This window comes from Serinus canaria, chromosome 24 (genome assembly GCF_022539315.1).
Source record: "Serinus canaria isolate serCan28SL12 chromosome 24, serCan2020, whole genome shotgun sequence".
Classification (NCBI taxonomy): Eukaryota; Metazoa; Chordata; class Aves; order Passeriformes; family Fringillidae; genus Serinus; species Serinus canaria.
In genome coordinates, this window is record NC_066337.1 from 1,545,654 (window position 1) to 1,569,128 (window position 23,475).

The 23,475-nt window shown below is 51.0% G+C and overlaps 1 protein-coding gene across 2 annotated transcripts in view; it reads left to right on the top strand.

The window, feature by feature from the left end:
• The window catches only part of KIRREL3 (kirre like nephrin family adhesion molecule 3), a 378,874-nt gene that overhangs the window by 241,450 nt on the left and 113,949 nt on the right, over positions 1 to 23,475 (top strand). For both annotated transcript variants that reach the window (XM_050983486.1, XM_050983487.1), the window contains exon 2: positions 416 to 493. In XM_050983486.1, the coding sequence (XP_050839443.1) occupies positions 416 to 493 (78 nt within the window). The remainder of the gene's footprint in view (positions 1 to 415; positions 494 to 23,475) is intronic.

Genomic DNA, 23,475 nt, shown 5'->3' on the forward strand with positions numbered 1-23,475 from the left:
ATAGGGTCACTTGCTTGCTTCTAAAGAGCAAGATTCCTCAGGCCAGAATTATCTTCCCTACTGAGGCCCATTTCCCGTTTCACTTTGCTGCCCACTAAGGGAGAAAGGGATGAAAGAGTCCTGTTGTTGCAACAAGCTGCTGTGGAAGAAGATGCAGCTCATTGCTCACTTGGAATAGAGGAGAGCTTAAGGACAGGCACAGGAGGGGATGCTGACCCTCCTGTCTTTAGATGCACTCTCTTGGGGCCCAGCCAAGCTCAGCTCTGTGAGGCTGACCAAAGACTTCAGTTAGGTGCCCACCTTCCTGGTGCTTTTCCTGAAGGGTGTCTCCAGCAGGATTTGCTCCCTGCAGCAGCCCCCAGGTGCCTGCTCCTGTCCCCAGCCCAGTCTAACCCCACGCTCTCTTCTCTTGCAGAACTGGGGCTCCCAGGAAGAGGATGCTGCCTAGTACTGGGGTTCATGTACAAGGAGAAGTACCGCAGGATGACTGAAGGTGAGCAGCTCCCTCACCTTCTCTTCTTCTTCCTCTTTAGCAATCTCATTGTGAGGGGCTTCACCTCTGAGGGTGTGCTGGGCTCTTGCTCCCACCCAGGAGAAAATCCTGCTTCCCCTTTGATATCTCTGGAACATCTTAGAGGGCATGTGGAGAGCCCCCTGTGTGAAGCTGCAAGAGAAGAGCAGGAGCTTTGTAGTTCCATACATCCAAAGCCCACTGTCTTTTCCTACAGAAAGGATTTGTCCCACAGGAAGCTCTTGCAGCAATTGCTGCATCTACTCTTCTGTTCTAGATGGGTGGCAATGGTCCCCATGCCACTTCCAGAATCCCAGTTTCCAGTGCCTCTGAAACTCACAGAGTCACCATTACATTGCTCTTCAAACTTCTGCTAAAATCTCCCTATTTTATATTCCAGTCATTCCCCAAGTACTTTATGAGCATTGATTAATCCATAGAAATATCATAAATAATTATGAAGCATAATAACTAAACAAAAACTATTTATGTTCAGAAGAACTGCCATCCTTGCTTCTGGTAGTTTCTTTTCCTGGAGCCAGCCCTGGTGCAGCCCCCTCTGATTAATGTTGGATGAGAGAAGGAAGCCCAGAGCCCCATGAGATGGGAGGGTCTCCAGGATGTGTCACAGGGAGTTTGGCTTCTGTGAGGTCACTATGGGAATTGGAAACTTGACCCAAGTGTGGATTTAACTCTTTTTAGGGATTCTGATTGGAAATAATTTGGACAAAGGGTGTGATCTCTTGCCCTGCTGCCTTTCCTTTTCTGGAAACATCTAAGGTCAGGCTGGATAGGGCTCTGAGTAACCTGATCTAGAGGAAGGTATCCCTGCTCACTGCTTGGGTTGGGTGACCCTGAAAGGTCCCTTCTAACCCAAACTATTGCATGATTCTTTTTCCCTGCATGGGATGGAGTTTTGCCAGCAGTTAGCCATGGGAGTGTCTGCTCCTGCAGGAAGCCTTTTTCCATGACAGTAAAAGGTGAGTTTGTTTCCATGAAGTAAAACTCTCATGGAGGCAAGTTTATGGTTCAAATATCAGTTAGAAGATCAAAGGTTCCTTCACGTTCCCAGGAGCCCTGATACTGAGCTGATAACATGGGGAAAGTACTTCACAAGGCTTCACCTCATGCTTGTTAATTACCACACACTCTTTAAACATTGATTAGAGGATGTTTTTAATGGGAAGGGGCTGCCCCATGGGACATGAGTGTTGTAAGAAGGTGCAGCCTCCCTCTCGGTACCTTCCTGTCCCTCCAGCTCTTGGACAGGCTGTCTGTGGCTGAGCCCAGACCCTGGGGATGCTCACAGGGTGTTGGAGAGCTGGCAGGACCCTGGGCATCCTGCCAATCCTTTGGGATTGCTCTGTCCCCTGATGGATTCAGAGCCTGCATCAGCCAAAGTGAGCCCCCTTTTCAGGCTGAGCATGGCTTTGTGTGGAGAGAACAAAGAAACATGAAAGGCCAAAAGTAAAGCTTTTGTGAGGGAAAGGGAACAAAGTGTTCCTGCCTGACATGCAGCCAGTTTCTGGCCCCTGCAGGCTGCAGGGCCATTATGTTTAAAGGTACAATCTGCCAAAAAACAAAAGTCAGGGGGATTTCCATGGCTACAAAGACCACCTAGGATTTGTGTTTTCATTAGAAGCAGTTACAGATGACAATTGCAGACATCCAGCTTCCCAGGGTTTTGGTGGATTGCAGTTCAGATCCACACTGTATGGTGTGTGAGCTGGGGTGGGGTCAGTGTCTGGTCATCTACAGGAATTTCCTGGCCAAGGTGCCTGAGCCAGACTCTTGGGGCCAGTTCCCTTGCCAGGGTGAGGAGAGAGAGCAGCTCCCCCTTTGTATTTGTGCCAAGTGAGAGGTTTTTCTCCCTTTAAAAAGAGGCTGAAGAGCAGCCCTATTAATAATTACAAGGGAGCTGAGGGAACTGAAAGCACAGGAAGGCAGTGGGGCAGTGGGATAATATGAGGTGTGGGCTCTCCATCCCAGAGGAAATTGCAGAGACCATTAGAACCTTCCTGTCATTTACTGGAGACATCTACAATGGCTTGGAGGGAGACAAGCACAAGAGGAGTTGGAAGCCTTGACAGTGTGGAAGAATCATATTCCGATGGGAAATCATTTCTTAGGTTGGATTTCAGGAAGAGGTTCACCCCCAGAGGGTGCTGGCACTGCCCAGGCTGCCCAGGGAATGGGCACAGCCCCGAGGCTGCCAGAGCTCCAGGAGGGTTTGGGCAGCGCTGCCAGGGATGCCCAGGGTGGGATTGCTGGGGGGTCTGGGCAGGGCCAGGAGCTGCCCTGGATGATCCTGGAGGGTCCCTCCAGCTCAGGATATTCTGTGATTCTGTGGTGGTTTGGGCTGTCCTCACAGAGAAGATCCAGTCTGGATGCTCACAGATCAGTTTGGCAACCTCTCCCAGTGGGATGAAATAGATCTGGGTTAGAGGTGCCCAGCAAGGGCCTTTGGTGGCATTGTGCTCTTTGCTAACCAGCTGGCAAGGGATGATGTCCATTAGCACAGCTGGCTGCTGATGTGGCTCTTCTAGCTGAGCTTAGTCCCAGGATGAGGAGCCAAGATCAGTGTCCATGGATGTGCCTCTGCCCACGTCAGCTCCATCAGCTCCTCATCTCAATCTCTGTGTAGTGATCAGACAGGCCCAGGTGCAATGTTGGAGCCTCTCCCAGCTGTCAGGCCCCACGTGGTGGGCACAGCAAACGCAGTTTGGGCACTGTCCTTGCCCTGCTGTGCTGTATCAGGTGCGACCACTTCTCACTTTGTAAAGCCCTCAGCAGGAAAAGTCTGGATTTGGGGTGGAATTTGGCTGGGGAGCAGCAAGGCACAGCTCCAGCATGGCTGCTCTGTGCTCATGTGATTATGATGGGCTCGTCTCGTGCTGGGCCCCTGCTCTGGTGTGCACTGGGAGCTGTGGGGTGGAATGGAGCTGGTGACAGTTGCAGGCTGAGGGAGAGGGAGAGCTGTCTGCAATGACGGCCGCGCAATAAAGACGCTTTGGAGTTAATCCTCCACCATCTGTCTTCATTCTGCTAATAACCCACTCAATCAGCTGCTGCCAACTGTTTGTTAACATTCAGAAACAGATACATAATCAGGAGGAGCGTGCTGTTAGCTCAGGAGGGGCTGGATTGCTCCTTGGGAACAGCTCTCCTATGGCCACGAGGGTGGAGCAGTGGGAGCCACAGCGGGTGGCCTGGATGTCCCAAGGCACCTGCAGTGCAAGGGAGGTGCTGCTGGGGCTGGAGGTGATGCTGTGAGCTGAGTCACCCTGCTCCTCCCAGGGCTTGTGCCACCCTGATTCAAGGTGATTTTGGAGTAGAAAGATGTTTTCTAGGAGGTGGGTTACCTTTGTCCCCCAAGAAAAAGGGTTTTGAGCTCCTCTGAAAATTTGGGCTTGTTCTTCTACTCCCACTTCTTTCTCATGCAGTTCTCTCCCCAGGGGCAGGCAAAGTCTATGCTGGAATATCTCTCTCTGCCCACCCATCATGCTTGGTCCTTCCCTGTCCATACCTGCAAGTCCCAAGCTGGGCTTGCTCTGCTCTCCTCTGCAGTAGTCCAAGGCAGGAATTCAGATGCTAGCTCCTGCAATTTTACTTCTTGTCTCCTGCCTTTGACTACTTGCCAGATCTAACTCGACTCATTAGCAAGCGTCACTGCAGCAATTATGGCACTTTTTGGCTGCCATTCATAAAGCTACTAACGGAACGATTAAGCACTGAGAGGTGTCAGCCTTCACCTCCACCACCTGTTCCCACCAGCCACCAGCTGCTGGAAGGTGCCTACAACAACGTCCCCCCACTCAGGGCAGCGGGGCAGGGCAGCTCCCTGCCCTCCTCTGACCTCCCCTTCCCGTTGTTTCGCTGGCTCTCGTGTCCTCACAGGTGGCATCTCCATGGGATGGACACAGCTCCTGGAGTGTGAGGGATGGGCTCCAGTCCCGTGCCCAGCACGGAGTGGGGAAAGGGACAGAAGGATTTGGTGCAGCATCTTCCTCCTGGAGCAGTGAGTGGTTAATGATCTGTGCTGAGGGAAGGACAAACCCTCCTCTTCAGAGGGATGCAAACACTGCCTGCTGTGCCAGGAGGAGGCTGTGCTGCAGTTATCTCCGGCAGCAGCCGCTCTCCGTTTGTGGATTGTGCATTCAAGGTGTCTCCATTCACCACACAAAGCACAGCAGAACCAGCAGCCTGTGCTGCAGAGCTGCAGCTCCACATAGCAACGAGTGCTCTGCCTTCTGTGCCAGAGGGAGAGCTTGGCAGGTCACCTCTGCTGGGTCAGGGCTGCAGAAATCAGCTCAGGGAAGGGCTGCCCAGATCCTGGGGGCACAACTTTTCTTTAAAAGCCACGTGGGGCTGTTGGGCAGCATAAGACAATCTTCAGTTTTGGGAGGGTAAGGAGTGAGGCTTTGAAAGTTTTGCAGTCTGAGCTGCAATCTCACCTTGGCTCTTCTGTTCTGAAGGTTTGGGATCTTATTTGAAGGCACTAATGGTAGGGACTAATGGAAAGCTCTGTTCTTTTGTTCAGAGATTCCAAAACGTTAAGGGTTGGAAGGGACCTTAAAAATCATCTGGTCCCAACTTTGCCCTGCCATATTCAGGGAGACTTCCCACTAGACTTGGGTGCTCTTATCCAACCTGGCCTTGGACACATCTTGATATAGGGCATCCACAGCTCCCTGAACAACCTGTGCCAGTATCCCTCCACCCTCACAGTGAAGGATTTCCTCCTGATATCTGGTCTAAATTTCCATTTGTACCCATTCCTTCTTGACTGAGTCCCTCTCCAGCTTCCCTGTGGCTCCTTCAGATACTGGAAAGTGCTGTAAGGTCTCCACACAATCCAGTCTTCTCCAGGAAGGCACTCTCATCCTCTTGTCAAGTTCATGGCCTCCTCTGGCCTTGCTCCAACAACAAGTTGTCAGGGGAAGGGGGAAAGATGGAATTCATCCACATACCTCAGATATGGGACAGGGGTGAGTTGGCCCAGAGAGACAGGGACAGTGGTGGCCTAAATGCAAGTAGAGCCACCAGCCTGCTCTGTTTGGTGTGATTCCTGCATCCATGCAACCCTCAAAGACTCCAGCTTCAAGGGATCACAGAGCCATGGAGTCATTCAATGTTTGGGTTGGAAGGAACCTCCAGGATCACCCAATTCCAGCCTCTGGAAAGTTGATTCTGACCAGTCCCTGCCTGCCTGCAGAGCTGGGCAGCTGCTCGTGTTCCTGCTCGTGTTCTTGCTCATGTTCCCAACTCTGGCTTCACATCATGACCTGCGAGCAGCTCTGCGTGGGGGTTTGTCCTGAGCTCCAGGGTGTCTCCAGGCTGCAGCAAGGTTTTGGTGCTGCCAGAAATGGGGAGAGAATTGTGTGTGCATATGAAAGTTGGGTTTATGGCTTGTAATTATCTCATACCCATCCTTAGAATAATTATTGCTCCTCCATTATTAATAACTGGAATTCCAGTCCTTGTCATAGATTACAAAATGGAGAGGAAGCTCAACCCAGAGTTTGCATAATGTACCTTGGCCTAAATTGAATAATTGGAAAAATGGTGAAAATTGTTCCTTTTTCCCCCATTCCTTGGTGCTGGAATTAGTGAGATATTAGTGCAATTAGCCAGTGCTTCCATTTGAGGCTGCAATCATTTGGTTTGTAATTTAGAATAAATGTAAAAGCCCACTTATCCTTCCAAACGGATTATTTGTCCTGTTTAAAAGTATCTAATGGGGTGGCTGTCATCTAAGCAAGATACATTTGACCCATTTCAATTTGTTTCCCTTTTAATCTGCTATCTATTTTCCTGGATCTTTTTTAATAAAAACATAAAGAAGAAGCAGGCAAGAGAGACCAAAGAGGGAGAGAATAGAGGTGTTATAGATCTGGAGTTTATCATAAGCCAAAGTAACTTGAAATCAAGGCTGTTAAACTGCAGAAAGCAATAAAAAGAAAACACCATTTGGAATCGTTTAAAGGGCCGAGTGCCTTGTCAATGAAAGGTTGCTCTATTTGACTGCTTCTTAATAGCTTCTCTGAGGCAATCTGCAGCTCCTGCAGGAGCGAGGGCTGCAGCTCCTTCTGCAGCAGAGCTGCTGTGGGGCAGAGCTGCGGTCCCTGGGGAGCTGGGCAGCAGTGCTGAGGTAGGGAAACACAGCACCAAGGAGGACAAAGAGGAAAGGAGATGGATCTAAACACCAGACTGGGTTCAAGTTTTAAAACATGTCACAAATATTGAAATCCTGGAAAATGTGGTGGGCACAGAGCATGGATGTGTTGCTGCTTGTAGGGCTGTGGGGAGATGTGTGCCCAGTTCAGGCTCAGAATCACAGAGTCATGGAATGGTTTATCTTGGAAGGGACTTAATGCTCATCTCATTCCACCCCTGCTGGGGGCCTGGACACTTCCACTGTCCCAGGCTGCTCCCCGCCCTGCCAAGCCTGGCCTTGGGCACTGCCAGGGATCCAGGGGCAGCCACAGCTGCTCTGGGCACCCTGTGCCAGGGCCTGCCCACCCTCCCAGGAAACAATTCCTAATTCCCAATATCCCATCCATCCCTGCCCTCTGGCAGTGGGAGCCATTCCCTGTGTCCTGACCCTCCATCCCTTGTCCCCAGTCCCTCTCCAGCTCTCCTGGAGCCCCTTCAGGCCCTGCCAGGGGCTCTGAGCTCTGCCTGGAGCCTTCTCCTCTCCAGGTGAGCACCCCCAGCTCTCCCAGCCTGGCTCCAGAGCAGAGGGGCTCCAGCCCTGGAGCAGCTCTGGGGCCTCTCTGGACTCACTCCAGCAGCTCTATGTCCCTCTGATGTCCCACTCCTCATCATCCATCCCACCACACCCTTCCATTTCTCCAGTGGAGAACAGAGGGACTCACAATATTTTTTTCTCCCATCCTTTCTACAACGATCTGAGTTGCAGCTCGTGTCTCTGTCAGGCCCCGTGTTACTGCCTGGAGAGAAACCAGCTGGGCTCTGGGATGGAGTCCCTGCTCTTTTGGGGGAAAATGGCTTGTTCAGAGAGGCTGGCTGTGCCTCTGCTCCAAATGTCTCTCTGCTTGACCGCCTCTTCTGCTCCCTGCCATAGTTCAAACTGGGTTCAGTGAACCCTTCCTGCCAGGAAAACCTCTGATTAGAGCATGGCACTGAGGCACAGTGGCATATTTGTGCCACCCATTAACAGCCCAGCAAGGCAGTTGCTGCCTCAGAATTACTTGGATTTATGGGAACACTTAATCTGGATCTTGCAAGTGACTTTTACATCTGCAGCAGCACAGGCTGAGCATGAATCTTCCTGAGCCTCAAGGATAAATAGAAGCTAGTCCTCTTATCCCTGTAAAACCTGACCTTTCTCCTCTAGCAGATGCCAACAACCTCAGTGCTGCTGTAGAAGGTCAAACTGCTCTTGGTTCTCTGGCCTGACAGTGGACAGGGTCTGTCCTTTGGGAGCAGACCTGTGATGTGTCACTTGGTTTAGTTCAAACAGTGCTGGCTCTGCTCAGCCAATACAGCAGAGCTCAACAGCCCAGAAACAGGTCCAACAGCACCCCAGCATCTTCCCACAGCTTTGCCCTCTGGGCTTTGCACAGTCTGCACCCTGGAAATGGGATTTCTGCCAAGCTGTCCTGCAAGCTGCAGGAACCCTGGCACAAAGGGGTGCAGTGGTGGTGGCTCTGTTATCAGCTGATCTGTCACTGTCATATTTTCTGAAAAATCCCTTTGCCAGGATTTCTTCTCCTGGGAAGATGAGAAGCCTCAGCTTCTCCTGTGTTTGCTGCTCTGGAATGTGGTCTGGAAGTTGTTTATCCAAACACGTGAATTGTTTTTTCTTAATGGCCAATCACAGCCAGCTGTGTCAGACTCTCTGAGTCAGTCATGGGTTTTTATTATTCATTCTTTTTAAGCCTTCTGATGTACTCTTTCTCTTTCTAAAGTATAGTTTAGTATAGTATTTTTAATATAATATCATGAAATAATAAATCAGCCTTCTGAGAACATGGAGTCAAATTATCATCTTTTCCCTCATCCTGGTGACCTCACAAACACCACACTGATCTCCAGGGATGGAGGCTCTGTTATCAGCTGATCTCCAGGCTCCCCCAGGGCTGTCATGGGAACTTTGCATTGCTCACGCTGCTGTCACTCCCAGTGAAGGTGCCACCAGCTCTACCAGCCCTGTGATGGGGGTGCTCCCTCACCCAGTGCTGTCACTCAGCAATTGATTAGGGCCAGCAGCTCCGGGTGAGCTGCACTGAGCCTTTGTTCTTTATCTGACAAAGGCATTGGGAAGGAAGAGAAGAGTGGATAGAGTCTTCTCAAGCAGTTGTTAAGGACACGTTGTTATCTCAGAGGTCTCATTGATATTTCCAAGATGTTTTGTGTGTCTGGGAGCTGAACAAGGCAGGGATGTAAGTGAAACCTGAGGAAAACCAGCGTAGGAGCTGCCTGTGTCTGGTGTCAGGGGGAAACCGTGCCTGGGTTGGGTGAGCTGGAAAACTGGGAAAGGCAGGACCTGTGTGGCCATGAGCTGAGTCCTGGCTGGTGCAGCACGCACATTCCCAAGGATGCTGCCAAGGGAATGCATTCCCGTGTTACCTGCTGTTTGTTGTCCCCAGCTCCCTGCTGCTCTCTGCTCCTTTGGAGAGGGGGAGCAGAGCTCCATGCGTGATGTTCCAGTCATCTACAGCAGCTGTAGAGCGGCTGAACAACTCTGCTGGTCATAAATCTGATCAAAGCTCGGGAGCTTTACGGTAACAGTGTTGTTGGAGCAGTTAATGGTTGAAGGGTATCATTTCATCTATTGATTTGAGCAGCAGTCCCCTGTGGAAAGCTATTGCTGCGTGGTCTTAAATAAATGACTACTATCCTTCCTCACTCCCTGAGTAGCAGCATCAGACATTTCAGGAGCTGCTTCTCTCACTGCTCAGCCTGCAGGTGTGTACAGCAGAACCTGGATCCTGTGGGATCTGTGCATTTCTCCCTTGCAGGGACTGCCTTTGGGAGGGCCCACTATAAACATTTCAGAAGTCTTAGGCTGGAGAGGCTGTTCACAAGAGCAGGTAGTGGTGGGACAAGAGGAAATTGCCTAAAGCTGAAGGAGGACAGGATTAGATGGGATACTAGGAGGAAATTCTTCCCTGTGAGGGTGCTGGCACAGGCTACCCAGAGAAGCTGTGGCTGCCCCATCCCTGGAAGTGTTCCAGGCCAAGTAGGACAGGACTTGGACCAGCCTGGGATAGTGGAAGGTGTCTCTGCCCATGGCAGGGGGTGGAACAGAATGGGTTTTAAGGTCGCTCCCAACCAAACCATTCTGGGATTTGATTATTTACATACATGGATCAATATCTAGGGTGGGATATAGATTATTTCAGCCCCTTGAATTCCATTGCCCTTGCCACGCTCCTTTAGATCCTTTCTGGCACTGACATGGGATGTGCACCTGAGGAACATGGCAAGTTGTTGGTAAAAGCTTGTCCTCTGAACTGCACCTGGAAGCAGGCAGAGATAAGGTTATGGACCTCACCTTGCCACAGCTGCCTGGCCATCTTTGGGTGCTGTGGGCTTTGGGCCAGTTTATTTTTAATCAGGAGATGGGGGACATGAATGACAGGAGGTCCGAGGCTTCTGACTGGAGATGGCAGCTCTGGCTTTCCTACCTCCACACTGCTCCAGGCTGAGTTTCCCTTGGAGCTATATCTGCTGCTAGTTTTCCCCTCTCTGCAGAGCTGCTGCTGCAGCCTGGGGTCTGTCATTTAGCTTTCCTCCCTCGTGTCCCTGATGGGGACCCTGCCAGAGAGGCTGCTGGCAGCAGTGTGATCAGTGACCCCAGTCACGCAGCTGACACACAATCATGGAACTGTTTAGACTGGAAAAGACCTCAAAGGTCTGAGTCCAACCAACAACCCAGCCCTGCCAGGCCACCACTAAAGGATGTGGTGACAACCAGAGCAGAGCCTGGATGGGCAGATCTGGCTCTGCCATTGAGTCAGTTGCTGATGATGCTGTAAATCCCCCTGACATGGACACGATAGCCTGGCTGTGTGGAAGTCTCCAGCTCTCAAGCCTTTGCTTTCAAGAAAACATTCCAGATTTTGGTCAGAAAGGGGGCAAGATTGTGACAGCACATCTCTACCCAAGGCTGGAGAAAGGGAGAGCATCATTTCTGCTATTTTGGGGGCACTTGTGGGGCACAGACATGGCTGCAAGGAGATACCAGGAATGTTCCTGCCCGCTCTGGATCCCCAACCTCCCTCTCCTGGAGGCAGCCACGTGCTTTCTGCAGGCAGAGATGGTTTGCTGATGCCCAGACTGGAGCAATGAAGCAGTACCAAGCTCCTGTCACTTAGAATATCAATTAAAACCACTGCAGCCTTGTAAGCCCCACCCTGAGACACACTCAGGATCAACAAACAGCCAGGCCTGCCATTGAAATGGCTCTTGAACCAGCACAAGGCAATCTGCTGTGCAATTGTGAGCAGAAACTGGAGGCTGGAGCACTTCCAGCCCAACAGGCTGTGGGTGGGAGCTAAGACTGGTGTGAAGATGAAACCCTCTGGTGTCCTGGGCACTGGGGAGCTGGTGGCTTTGCAGTGCTTGGAAAAGGCTTAAATAACTCATTTGGAAGCTCCATCCCCAGGGTTTCCCTGTGTGCCACATAACACCATCCCTGCAGTCCCAACCCACAGCATGAAGCTCCTCTCTTACAGGAGCAGTGTGAGGCAGCTCTGTTTCACTGCTGTAATGACAAAATGGGATGAAATTGTGTGTTTCAGGCCAGCAGAATGATCCTGCTTCCATTCCTCAGTGAAGTGGGACTGTGTTGGATTTGACTGAAAGTCATTGCCAAGCATCCAGCAATGCACACAGCTGTGTTTGAGCTGACTTGGTTTAAACCCTTCTAAAAATCCTTTCTTATTATAAGAAAATTGGGAAATCTGGTTGTGAAGTAACCAGCTGAATGCTGCAAGTCCTGCTTTTCTTGTTTGCCCCAGATTATTTGCTGTATCTGGCCAAACCCTCCCACCTGTGTTCACTCAGTGTGATTGAAGCCTTCAGGTTGAGGCTGATGAAGGTGGAAGGAGGGAGAATGGTCAAAAACCTGCAGGATGTGTAGGGATGGCGTGTGAGGGGGAGAGTGAAGGGAATCCCCAGGGCCAGGCAGCCAGTGCAAGGATTATTTAGCACCCAAGGCTGCCACAATGAACCTTCAGAGGGCAAAGAACATCAGCCACAAACCTTCCCAGTTCCCTCCAGTGCAGCACCAGTCTCAGTCAGTATCTCTGTGCCCTTTTACACCCTTTATTTGCTCCCATGGGTATTTACTCCTCTATAAATGTATTAATGGAGCTAATCTTAAAGCATATCCAGATATATAACTTGAGATGGGTTTTGTTTTTCCTCTTTAACAAAGATGAAGCTTTTATATAGACGGGAAAAGAGAAGGGAAGTGAAATGTTCAGTGACTAATGATCCTCATCAATATTCATGAGAGTCAGTAGCATTCAGAGATTTAAAATAAAAGAAGAAAGAGAAAAGGCATTGACTCCTTTAGAAGCTAAATGAAATATTTAGGCTGACCTGGAGATAAGTGTGCTGGGTCGTTGTTGCAATCAGCTCAGACCAGTGTTCAATCCTGGAGCTTTCAAAGGGGAAGCCGAGCTGCCCGTGGATTTTTCTGGAGACAGAAAACGACTGGGTGGGCTCACCTTCAGCTGGGGGTCAAATCCCTGCTGGGCCAGGTGCTGTGGCACCTCCCAAACAGGGAGGGAACGATCTCTGCCCCAGGAGCCTGTTCCCAGCCAGCCAGAGCTGGGGTATGGAATTGCATCCAGGGGTTTGTCCAAGCCAGGCTGGGATCAGGGGTGGCCTGTCCCAGGTGAGTCCCAGCTCACACCATCCACCAAAGGGCTCCTGTCCCAGCCACTCCCTGTAGTGAGACTGCTCTTTGGGACAGGGGACAGCCTGAAGTGGTGGCTTGGAGGGTGCAGTGGACATTGATGGATCTAAAGCAGCTGCAGGGCCCAACTGCCTGGTGAGAATATCCTTCCTCCAAGCTGCAAACAGCTGTAGATACTGGGGAGCTGATTTGCTGTTGTGGGAGGGGTCCCCTTATCTGTTGTTCTTATTTGCTTCCTTCTTGCCCATCCCTGCCCCCAGAAAATCATCCCAAGTGTACCTAACTTGGAGGTGAAGTTTTAAACCCCTCAAGATACTTGTAAATAGATGGGGGAAACTTAATCCTTCCCTATCTCATCTTTTGTCAGCTGGGTGGGAGGAGAAGGAAAACTTCTGCAGAGGAGTAGCTGAAATATAGGTTTGTGAGGATGTAGCTCTGGATGTGCAGCAGTGATGAGAGAGACAGAGAGAATACCAGGATTCTGCAGAGAGAGCACTCCAGGCCAGGAATAAAGGCTTCCCCCAGCTTCTATATGCCTCCTCTTCTAAATCCTTTTCCTTTCTGCTTCTGCAAGTTGCCCTTGTCTCCCTCTGCTTCTGAGGCTGCTCCTTTTCATTTTGAGCCACCCTTCCCTCCTGTGAGTGACAGCTGTCCCACCCCTGCCAGGTCCTTTGCCCTTGAGACCATCTTTGATCTGTGCCCTGATAGAAGGGCCGAGTATTGACTTTGGCTGCAGCTTCATTAAGAGGCAGCCTCATTTGTCAACTTGTTTGTTTCCAGAGCTGCTTGGGAGGTGGCAGAGCTCGCATCCCCTCCAAGCTGAGCGCGGCCAGAGTCTGGAATTAACTCCCTTTTCAAGGGTTTCCATCAAGGGCATTGCAGGTGGCCCTGCACAGGTCTCTCCTCCTCATTAATCGATGTCACCGAGGTTTTAAGCAAGGTTAGATCCAGTGGGAGTGTGGATGGGAGACCTGCCCAGGCTCTGGGGGCTGCAGGGACCCAGGGACAGGTGTGTCAGTTAATCCAAGGCGCTCCCAGCTGGAAAAGAGGTCTGCTCGTAGGGAAATCAGAGCTGGGGGCTGGGATGAGCTCTCAGTGGTGGGATCCTTGCAGGGGGTTCTCTAGCTTGGGCTGTGTAAGGATCATGAGTAATGAAGATGAATTTCTCTTGTCAGTTGTCATCAGGTAGCTCATCTGCCAATAACAGCCTCTGGTTCCCATCCAGGTGCTCAGGGGGGTGAAGTGAGAGAGCAGCCCAGGCTTTCCTGCACTCCTGGTGCTCACTGAATAAGGCACTGACCAGTGTCTGCTTGTAGGGTTTGCCCTCTGCAGGGGTCACCTCCCTGCCCTGCAGGTGCCCAGGGCAGGGACCTCAGCAGGTGCCAGGTACAGAGATGCCAGTGGTGGGTGTCCCTCATGGGCTGCTCCTTGGAGGGTCTGGGGGAAACAATCTTGCCCTGCAATCACATGAAGCTGAAGCTCTAAACATTGGCACTCTCAGGGTAGTTCAGGGGTTTGGAGTGGCTTCGCACAACAGCCCTGGGAAAGAGAGACTCATGGCTATCCCAGAATCAAAGAATTATGGAATGGTTTGGGTTGGAAGGGGCCTGAAAGACCATCTTGTTCCAACCCCCTGCCATGAACAGGGACACTTTCCACTCTCAGGCTGCTCCAAGCCCTGCTCAGCCTGGCTTTCAACACTTCTAGGGATCCAGGGGCAGCCACAGCTGCTCTGGGCACCCTGTGCCAGGCCTGCCCACCCTCCGAGGGAACAATTCCTTCCCAATATCCCACCCATCCCTGCCCTCTGGCAGTGTGGAGCCATTCCCTGTGTCCTGTCCCTCCTTCCCTTGTCCCAAGTCCCTGTCCAGCTCTCCTGGCAGGGGCTCTGAGCTCTCCCTGGAGCCTTCTCCTCTCCAGGTGAGCACCCCCAGCTCTCCCAGCCTGGCTCCAGAGCATCTCCATGGCCTCCTCTGGCCTCACTGCAGTTGGTTCATGTCCTCTTTCCAATGATGAAGACCCCCAGCTGGAGGCAGCATTGCAGGTGGGGTCTCATCTGAGCAGGGCAGAACCCCTTCCCTCACCCTCTGGCCATGCTGTCCATTGCTCAGGGCCAGAGCACAGGATGGAGCTTTGCTGCTGGGGCAGATGCTGCAGCACAGAGCACTTCCAGACCTTCTGACCCTGTGCAGGAGAAGCAGGTGAAGATAAAAAGCCAGACTTCACTGGGGTCCAGTTTCCTGCACACCCTAAAGTTTCACTGCCCCTGTGAGGAGGGGTCTGGTGAAGCTGTTTCCATATTCCTGGGGGGTGCAGCAGCCTGAGCAGGAGATGTGGGAGCACCAGCCCAGCCCATGTGAATGGAAACAGCTCAAAAACCAGAAGCTGCACAGCTCAGCTGTGCTGCAGGGGTTAAAGCTCTTTGAGTGCTGGGTACTTCCACACTCCTGACAGCACAGAGGGAGCTGAGGGAAAGATGTTCCTGGCTGTTGCCACGGGCATTTTGCTTCAGCGGGTCCCGAGGTGCTCAGCAGCAGTAATTGTGCAGCTCCACGTGGGCTGCGGCGGGACTGGCACGGCAGCGCCGGGCCCTGCAGGGGGGAGCGCGGAGCAAAGCCAGGGAGAATTCTGACTGCGGTGCCAGGAATGGCCCAGGGACTCGACAGCAGGTTGTAAGAGGAGAGACTGGAGGAGGTAAATTTATATAGTCTGGAGGAGGCTCAAGGGGAGACACGACCAGAGTCTATAAATACACGCAGAAATAGAAACCAAGGGAGGAAATTATTCAGAAGGAGGGAGGACAAGGAGCAGTGCCTGAAGCAAAGCAAGAAAAGTTTATTCTGGGTCTTGCATGGAGGGAGAACAGCCTTCAGCACCCAGCAACTGGCTGGGGTGGGGTCCTAGCACTCCTGCTCTGCTCCCCACCCATCTGATGCCACCCAAAGCTGGATGCTCTCCCTCCTGACACAGCTCTGCTGTTTTACGGTAGCCCCACCTCATTTCTTCCCTGCCAGCCATCTCACACCGGCGTCTGGCACCCAGCATGCCTTCGAAGGTTTAATAAAACAGATTGAGATGCACTTGGGCTCGTGGCTTGACAACTGGCTCCCCTTGGACAGGAACATTTGCCTTGCTGGGTGACAATGCTTTGAGTCCGTCGCCTTAGGCACTGTGGCTCATTGCTAGTCATCTCTCCAATGAATAATACACAGGCCTGAATATCTGTCTGCATATATCTTCCTTTTCTGTAGGATAATTTAATGTTATCATTGGGCCTCCTGCTTCAAAGATGAAGAGATTACTTCGAACCTGCAGCCTGCAACCACAGCCATTGGTTTCAAACGTCATTAAGTTTCATTATAACAAATAAACACTGCAATGACATTTATAAGTTACCAGAGAGCACAGAAACACAAATATGAAGCAGATAAACTGCATTTGATCCAAATAATTACTGCAGGCAATATCGAGCTTAGGCTGAGCTGGCAGGCGGGTGCTGGGTAATTTATAGGTGTCCGTAAGGCATTGTGGTGCACATTGCTCCTTCAAAATGATGATGATGGTTATGTGTCTCTCTCTGAGGCCTCAAACAGGTTATGTTCCTGCCACCTTGAAGGCAGGGAGCTTTTCCTCAAGTCAGAAATGGACGTGGCACAGGCAACTGTTACTGTTTGGGGACTTTCCTCTCACCATTCCTCAGGATTTCAGCCTGAAAAGGGACCTGCATTTGAAGTCTGCTCTGATTTAAGCTGCAAAAGAGCCTCATTTATTTATGTATGTATTTTTGTGGGTTTTTCTTAGGTTTATTTATTTTTTATTTACCACTCGGGGGTATTTATCCCCCCTGCAGATAAGTTCTCAAGAGTGAGGAATCCTTGGGGAGAGATTTCCACTGATTTACTCCAAGGGAATATAACTCTATACTGAGAGAATAATGCAATACTGGAATACACTGACTTGGAAGGGATCTACAAGGATCACCGAGTCCAACTCCTGATTAATGATAATGAAGTTCCTTTCATTTTGACTCCTGGCTTTACACTACCAGCTCTGAACCCTGAGCATGGGCTGCTCTACCAGCAAACCAGGTAGAGAAGCATTTCCTCCAGCTGTCCCCTAAGAACCTGAGTGAAAGGCCTTTGTTGCTGTGCTGGTTGTGTGACCTCTCCCAAAGCTGTGCCTCTGCTCTTGGGTGAGAGCACATCACCTCCAGAGTGACCCCAGCAGGGCTCATCATCCCCGAGTCCTGCAGGCAGCACCCAGGAAGGGGGTCAGACACAGCTGAGTTTATTGACAGCATCTCTCATTACCTGCTAATTAACACAGCAGGCTGGAATGTGCTAATCTGCTCTTGGACCGGGTTTTTGCACCAGGCAGCCATTGACTCTGCAGTGGGGAGCATTGAGAAGGAGCTGGTGACAAAACAAACAGCAAAATCCGTGTTCAATAATCCGAGCCCCCCCCCAGCCTCCCTTCTCCTCCAGCAGGGAAGGGGAGAAGCCACGGGGTCTGTCTGACAAGGCACAGCCCCTTCCCTGGCCTTCTCCCAGGGCTGCCCCTGGGCTGGCAAAGCAGTTGCAGGGCTGTAAATATTGACTGGATGCACGTTGCCTCTCATTTTTCATGGTTCTTTGCTTTACTGGGTAAAACCCAGGTGAAAAGCACCAGCTGGCTGTTGTCAGCAGTGGTGCAGGTCACTGGCCTCTTCCGTGATGGACAAATGAACTTTCTAGGCATTTCCTTGGCTCTGGGAATAGTGTAGCCAAGGTTTTCATGGAGGGGAGCTTTTATTAAGCTTCCACATATAGACAGAGAAGTAAGTGAATTTTTAAGCACCTTCCTGGGATAACAAGATGGGCACATGTGTGAAACATTTCCTCCTCAGAGATGATCTGCTCCCTGTCTGTTCAACTCAGCATCTCCAACCCCTCCTGCCTTCCCCATGCCACTTAATTTTTGTGTTTGTATTGCATATACTTCACTTTAGGCTGTTTTTCAGAATAATTTGTTTTAATTTTAAATATGAATCTTGCATGTGTAAAAAAAAATGCACATATTTACAATCACTTCCACTTGTAAAAATCCAAGCAAACAATAATTATAGCAGAAACCTGCTAATTCTCACTCCACTTCATCTTCAGAGATGATAATTCACACAGCACAACCCCGAGCAATCCCACCCTACTCTGGTAAACATCAGGAGCTGGAGGCAGTCCCCAGCCTGCTCTGCAATATCCCAGGGCTCATCTGGCCAGGAGCTCCCCCAGAAGTCACCCAGGTGATGTTTCATGCAGACAGCAGCTTCCCAGCATTTCTGCATTGAGACTGAAAGTGTAATAAGATGTGGAGTGAAATGGAGAATCTGACAGGAGCATCCAATGTACAAATGCACGAATTTTGCTTTTTGCTTGGATTTAAACTCAAAAGTTGTAAGGAATTTGGGAATGAGATGGGACATTTCAGAAGAAGATGAAGGAGAAGAAGAAGTTGTTGTTACAGTTCTGGTAAAATCTTTTGTTCTAGCTAATAAAAGAAGTTAGTTTAAAAAAAAAAAAGAAGGCAAAAAATGTTTTTCCAGGGAAATAAGAAGATTTATTCCTGCCTTCTCTTCCCTCCATCTGTGAGCTTTGGTGCCACCAAGGTGTTTCTTGTTCAGGGAAGTATCTGGTAGGGGAATCTTCAATGGTGGCACTTCCAACACCTGCAGAGATGGAAACACCCTTTAGAGAGACTCATTTAACCCCTCCTTGGATGGATTCTCCAATCTGTACAATGTCTCACCAATCTGTAGCAAGACTAGTTAAAATTATTGTGAGAAGGAGCAGAATTTTCCACTCATTTTAATATTATAGAATCCCAGAGCAGGTTGGGTTGGAGGGGACCTTAAAGATCATCCAACCCCACTTCCATATGCAGAGAATGTAACACTCAATATCTGCATTTTCTGTTCTGAGCTGCATCTTCATTCTGATTTCTCTCCATGCCTCACAGCGTGCGATAACAGATTTTGAAAAACGAGGATGGAAGTGAAACATGGTGCGACCCAAGGCAAGCTCTTTGCTCTAATTTTCCACCCCGTGAACTGCACAACTTCCAGTTGCAGCTCTTCCTGGGAGCAGAGCCAGACTTTGAAATCTCCAAATCGTTTGTGAAATGGATTATTCATCCTTCTCGTTTTCCTATGGACGAGTGTCCTCTGTGCCCTCTAACTCAAAGATGAGCTGAGATTTAAAGGACTCTATTTCAAAAGAGCAGCCCTGATCTGGGAACAAAGGGTGGGCAAAGGGGAGGCACTTGGATTTACTGTAATCCAGGAAGGGGGGGTCACCTGACAGATTTCAGAAGGTCACAAGGCATAAAAATCCTTAAGGATTTTATCTGGGAGACCTGGTGCAGGCAGGCTGCTGCCCACTGCTTTGCACATCCACTGTTATTTTTAGAAGGAAAAGTTTCTTTTTCTTCTCTGTGGATTCAAGTGGGAGGTTTTAGATCCCAGGGGTGTCTGTGTAAGACTCCTGCAGCTGGGGACCTGCCACCTCCTTTCTGAGCTACAAATAGTTATTACCCAAAAAGCAGCTGGAGTTGCCACAGGCAGAGCTGCTTGGCTGGAATTACCAGCACAGGAGCATCCCCTGCTCTGTTCTTCCCCCCTGAGCCCGTCAGCCTGGCCTGGGGAGCTGTGCCAGGGCACTGCACCTTGACAGGAGAACAAATGGTGATTTCTTACTGTGCCACAGCTTCCTCAGGAGCACCGGTAACAAAATATTTCTTGGAGTCATTGGCAGTGCTCAGTGGATCTGGGCCTGCAGGTGGATCAATGGGAGGAAATCTATTCCCCTCTGCTCTTGTCTCCATGAGGGATTGGTGTTCAGTGCCTGCCCAGGGTTTCCAGTGCCTCTGGAACAGCTGCTGGTGCCACTGTTCCTGTTCCCAGCAAAGACAGACATCACCCTGTGCCCTGAGCAGCCTTGGCACAGGCTCAGAGCTTACAGCTGCCCCTGGAGAGGGAGCCACGGCAGCCCAGGCACTGGGATGAGGTGCTGGCCCCAGCCCAGGGTGTGGGGAGGCTCTCACACCTCTCTGCCACAGCTTTAGTGACTCCACCAGCTTCGCTGACCCTTCAGCTCCTCTGCCACCCCCTGCAGCAGCTTGCCTGCTTTTCCCCCTCCTCCTGTGCTGGCCCTGGGTAAAACACCACCTAGTCAAGTTTGCTGCCTCTACCTCCAACCCAGCAAAAGTCCTGTGTGCCCCAAAGCACACATCCCAGCTCTGGCAGCTTGTCTAATAGGAGATAATGCTGCCTGCTCAGAGCTTGGTGTATCCGGCCAGCAGGAGAGGCTGTGGGAGCGGAGCAGCCAGGAGCCATCCAGGGAGCCTGGAGCCATCCAGGGAGCCTGGAACCATCCAGGGAGCATGGAGCCATCCATGGAGCATGGAGCCATCCATGGAGCCTGGAGCCATCCAGGGAGGCTGGAACCATCCAGGGTGCCTGCAGCCATCCACAGAGCCTGGAGCCAACCACGGAGCCTGGAGTCAGGCACAGAGCCTGGAGACATCAACAGAGCCAGGAGCCATCCAGGGAGCCTGGAACCATCCAGGGAGCCTGGAACCATCCAGGGAGTCTGGAACTATCCAGGGAGCCTGGAGCCATCAACAGAGCCTGGAGCCATCCAGGGAGCCTGGAGCCATCCAGGGAGCCTGGAACCATCCACAGAGCCTGAAGTCATCCAGGGAGCCTGGAACCATCCAGGGAGCCTGGAGCCATCCAGGGAGCCTGGAACCATCCACAGAGCCTGAAGTCATCCAGGGAGCCTGGAACCATCCAGGGAGCCTGGAGCCATCCAGGGAGCCTGGATTCATCCATGGAGCCCGGAGCCATGCATGCAGCTGGAATACTCAGTGTAATCTAGTCCATAAGGTCACTTGAATGCTGCTCTTTGGCACCTCGATGCAGTACATTAGTTTGTTTCCTATCAGTGCAGCTCCCAGGAGCAGGTGTTTAATCTCACAAGAGGTAATTCTCCAGGCTGCTGCTGGGAAGAGTTTGCTAATAAATATCCCACAGTAAGGATACTCTTACACCTTTCCCAATTGGCAGCTAATAACAAAGCAGCCGATGACATTTCAGCCCTTTCTGCATGGCTGATCAAACTCCTCACAGTGACTTTGAAAGCAGTGCTGGGATTTCATGTGGGTATCAAAGCCAGCAGAACACTCGGTAGTTCAGATCTCTTGCCTCTGTGACTAATAGACAAAAAGATCTCTGAAAGGTTTAATATCTTACTCAAAATTTCTCTGTTTCCTGTTTGAAGTACTTAGTGGACACAGTGGGATGTTGATGGTTCCTCTCAAAGCAGCCAGGAAAATATCTGACATCACTGCAAGATGAGCTCAGCTCAGCACCTGGGCTTGCTGAGAGCTGGTCATGGCCAGGCAGGCCATGACCAGCTTTGCACCTTAAACTCTGCTCTGGCAGCTGCCATTAGGACCACAGGGTCATTTTGTTTGAAAAAGACTTAAGATCATCAAGTCCAACCCTCAACCCAGCACCTCCAACATATTCATCACTAAGCCGTGTCCCCAAGTGCCACATCCACACATCTTGTGAACACCCCAGGGACAGGGACACCACCCCTGCCCTGGACAGCCCCTTCCAATGCTTTGCAACCCTTTCTGTGAAGAACACTTTCCTAAATATCCAACCTAAACCTCCCCTGTGTGACATGAGGCCATTTCCTTCCCTGGGAGCAGTGTCTGGCCCCCACCTGGCTGCCCCCTCTAGTCAGGGAGTTGTGGAGAGGGAGAAGGTCCCCCTGAGCCTCCTTTCCTCCAGCCTCCCTCAGCCTGTCCTGGTGCTCCAGCCCCTTTCCCAGATTCATTGTCCTACTTTTCATTGCTAATCCTGGGCATCCCTTTGGCTTTGGTTTCACCTCAGTGCAACACCTTCCCCTGGGAGCTGGAATCCGTGGGGAGCCCCAAGCTGTGCTTCCAGGGAAAGCCTCATCTCCCTGCCTGTTTGTGGGTGAGCAAGGCACAAGCGCAGCAGCCCCTGCTTCCCTCCTGGAGCAGGGACACCTCTGCCAGGTCACACAGCTGGGCAGTGACCAGCACCATGCCATACACCTGAGTCATCCCTTGACTTTGTGTTGTGCTTTGCTTTCTTTCAAGTTGAATAATTCAGCACTGAGGCCACGTGAGCTGGACTTACGCAGTCTCTCTAAAAAAAAGGCCAAACTGACATTTTTGTTCAAACGGATTTGATTTTATTTTCTCCCCAAGGAAGCCAAATTTTAAAAAACAGAAATCTTATGCAAGAGCTGAACTCAAGCTACCTCTCTTATTTGTGCTGTGAAGCCCAAGGAAGTGTCTGTCATGGCTGTGGCCATCACCAGCAAGGGGCTGTCCCGTGGGGAGGCTGATCCACATCCGCTCACTGAGAACAGCATCACTGGTGCCATCCCTCTGCTCCTGTCTGGGCAGCCACAGCTCTTTGCTTCTCTGATGCCGTAAGAAAAGCTCATCTCTGTCCTTGTCTGGAGAAATCCTTGGCCCTGGGAACATGTGGCTCCCTCTTCCCTGTGCTCTGTACCCAGCCAGGCTTTGGGCTGCACCTCAGTGCAGGTCTGCGTGTTGTGTCCCACCAGGGAGGGAACTGGGCTGCAGGCAGGTCATGAGCAGCTCTGCTGCCTGCACAGCTCCTCCCTGTGCTTCCCCATGACTGACAATTCCAGAGAGCTTTGTAAATAATGTAAAGCTTTTGTCTGCTTGCTCTTCCTCCTCATCTGAAAATCAATGTGGGCACGTGTTCCAGAGCACGATGGGCCCTGTGCAGGGCTCGGTGTCCTTGGCTCCAGGGAGGGGACCCAAAGGAGCACTGAGAACCAGCCTGTTTGTCACAGAGCCATAGCAGGAGCTGTGTGGGGTGGTGCAGAGCCAGGCTCAGCTCTGCTGGGAAATGTGGGCACAGAGACATCTCTTCCCAGCCCTCTCCATGGCCAAGAGACTTCTCCATCCCCAGGTGTCATGCCACAAGAAACCAGCCCCAAGCTGGGCTGATTTTCCTGAAATCAGGTGTAATTTTAGCCCCTGGGCTGAAATGCCCTGATTTCCATCGGGTGGGATCTGCTTGGTCTGAAGCCAGCCCCTCCTGGGATGTTGTGTAGGATTAGGATGTCTCACAGCAGCCCCTTGATCGTCCTCCCACCACGCGTCGTGACGGCTCCAAGCTGAGGGAAGGATCAGCTCTTCCCACTGAGGGACAAGGAGAATGTCCCACCACTCCTAATCACCAGGCCTTTCATTTCAGAACAGTAATATTTTGACAAGGAGCTCATAGTCCTCCTTCTCCACTTCTATGCTCTCCTCAACAAAAAGGACTAATTCTTTTCAGAGCACAATGGACATTCAAAGCTTCACTTACATAAAAGCAGCCACAATGTCTCCATTTCTAATGAGTCATTGTTCCCTCAGTGAGTCCCTCGCTTCCTACTACAATACTCACTCCTCTTGGGTAATGAAAATTTAACTTTCTGCTGCTCCCGGTTGCTGGTTTGGGCACAGGAGGCTGCAAGCTGAAATAATTTAGCCAGGAACTCATGCAAACAGATTTCAGTCTTCAGGGAGCTTTAAAAGCCTGTCACAGACTCTGGCTTCAGCGATGGAAGGGGCTTCAAGGTCCTGCTGCAGCACAGACCGTGGCAATGTCATTGTGTAGGTGCCTTCCTCTGTTTTCTGGGTTATTAAAGAGGATTTTTGGGCCTTCTCACCATCCGTGGGCGTTGAGACATCTGAAAAGCAAAGCCCTGGCACTGGCAGTGTTATTTCCCTTGGAAGCCACAAACAGAGAAGAGTCTCAGCCTTTGTTTGAAAGAACAAGGCGACATTACAGAGAAACACTGAGAAACAGGAGCCACAGGTGCAAAATCCATTAAGGAAATAGAAAGAGTTCTAAAGTGGTTCTCTCTTTGTCCCTCCTTTTTTCTTCCTTTAGCTTTTATGACACGCTTGTGACTTCACAAGGATCCAGCCTGGGGTTTTTGAAAGCAGGGTTAGTGTTCTTGCCTGCTTG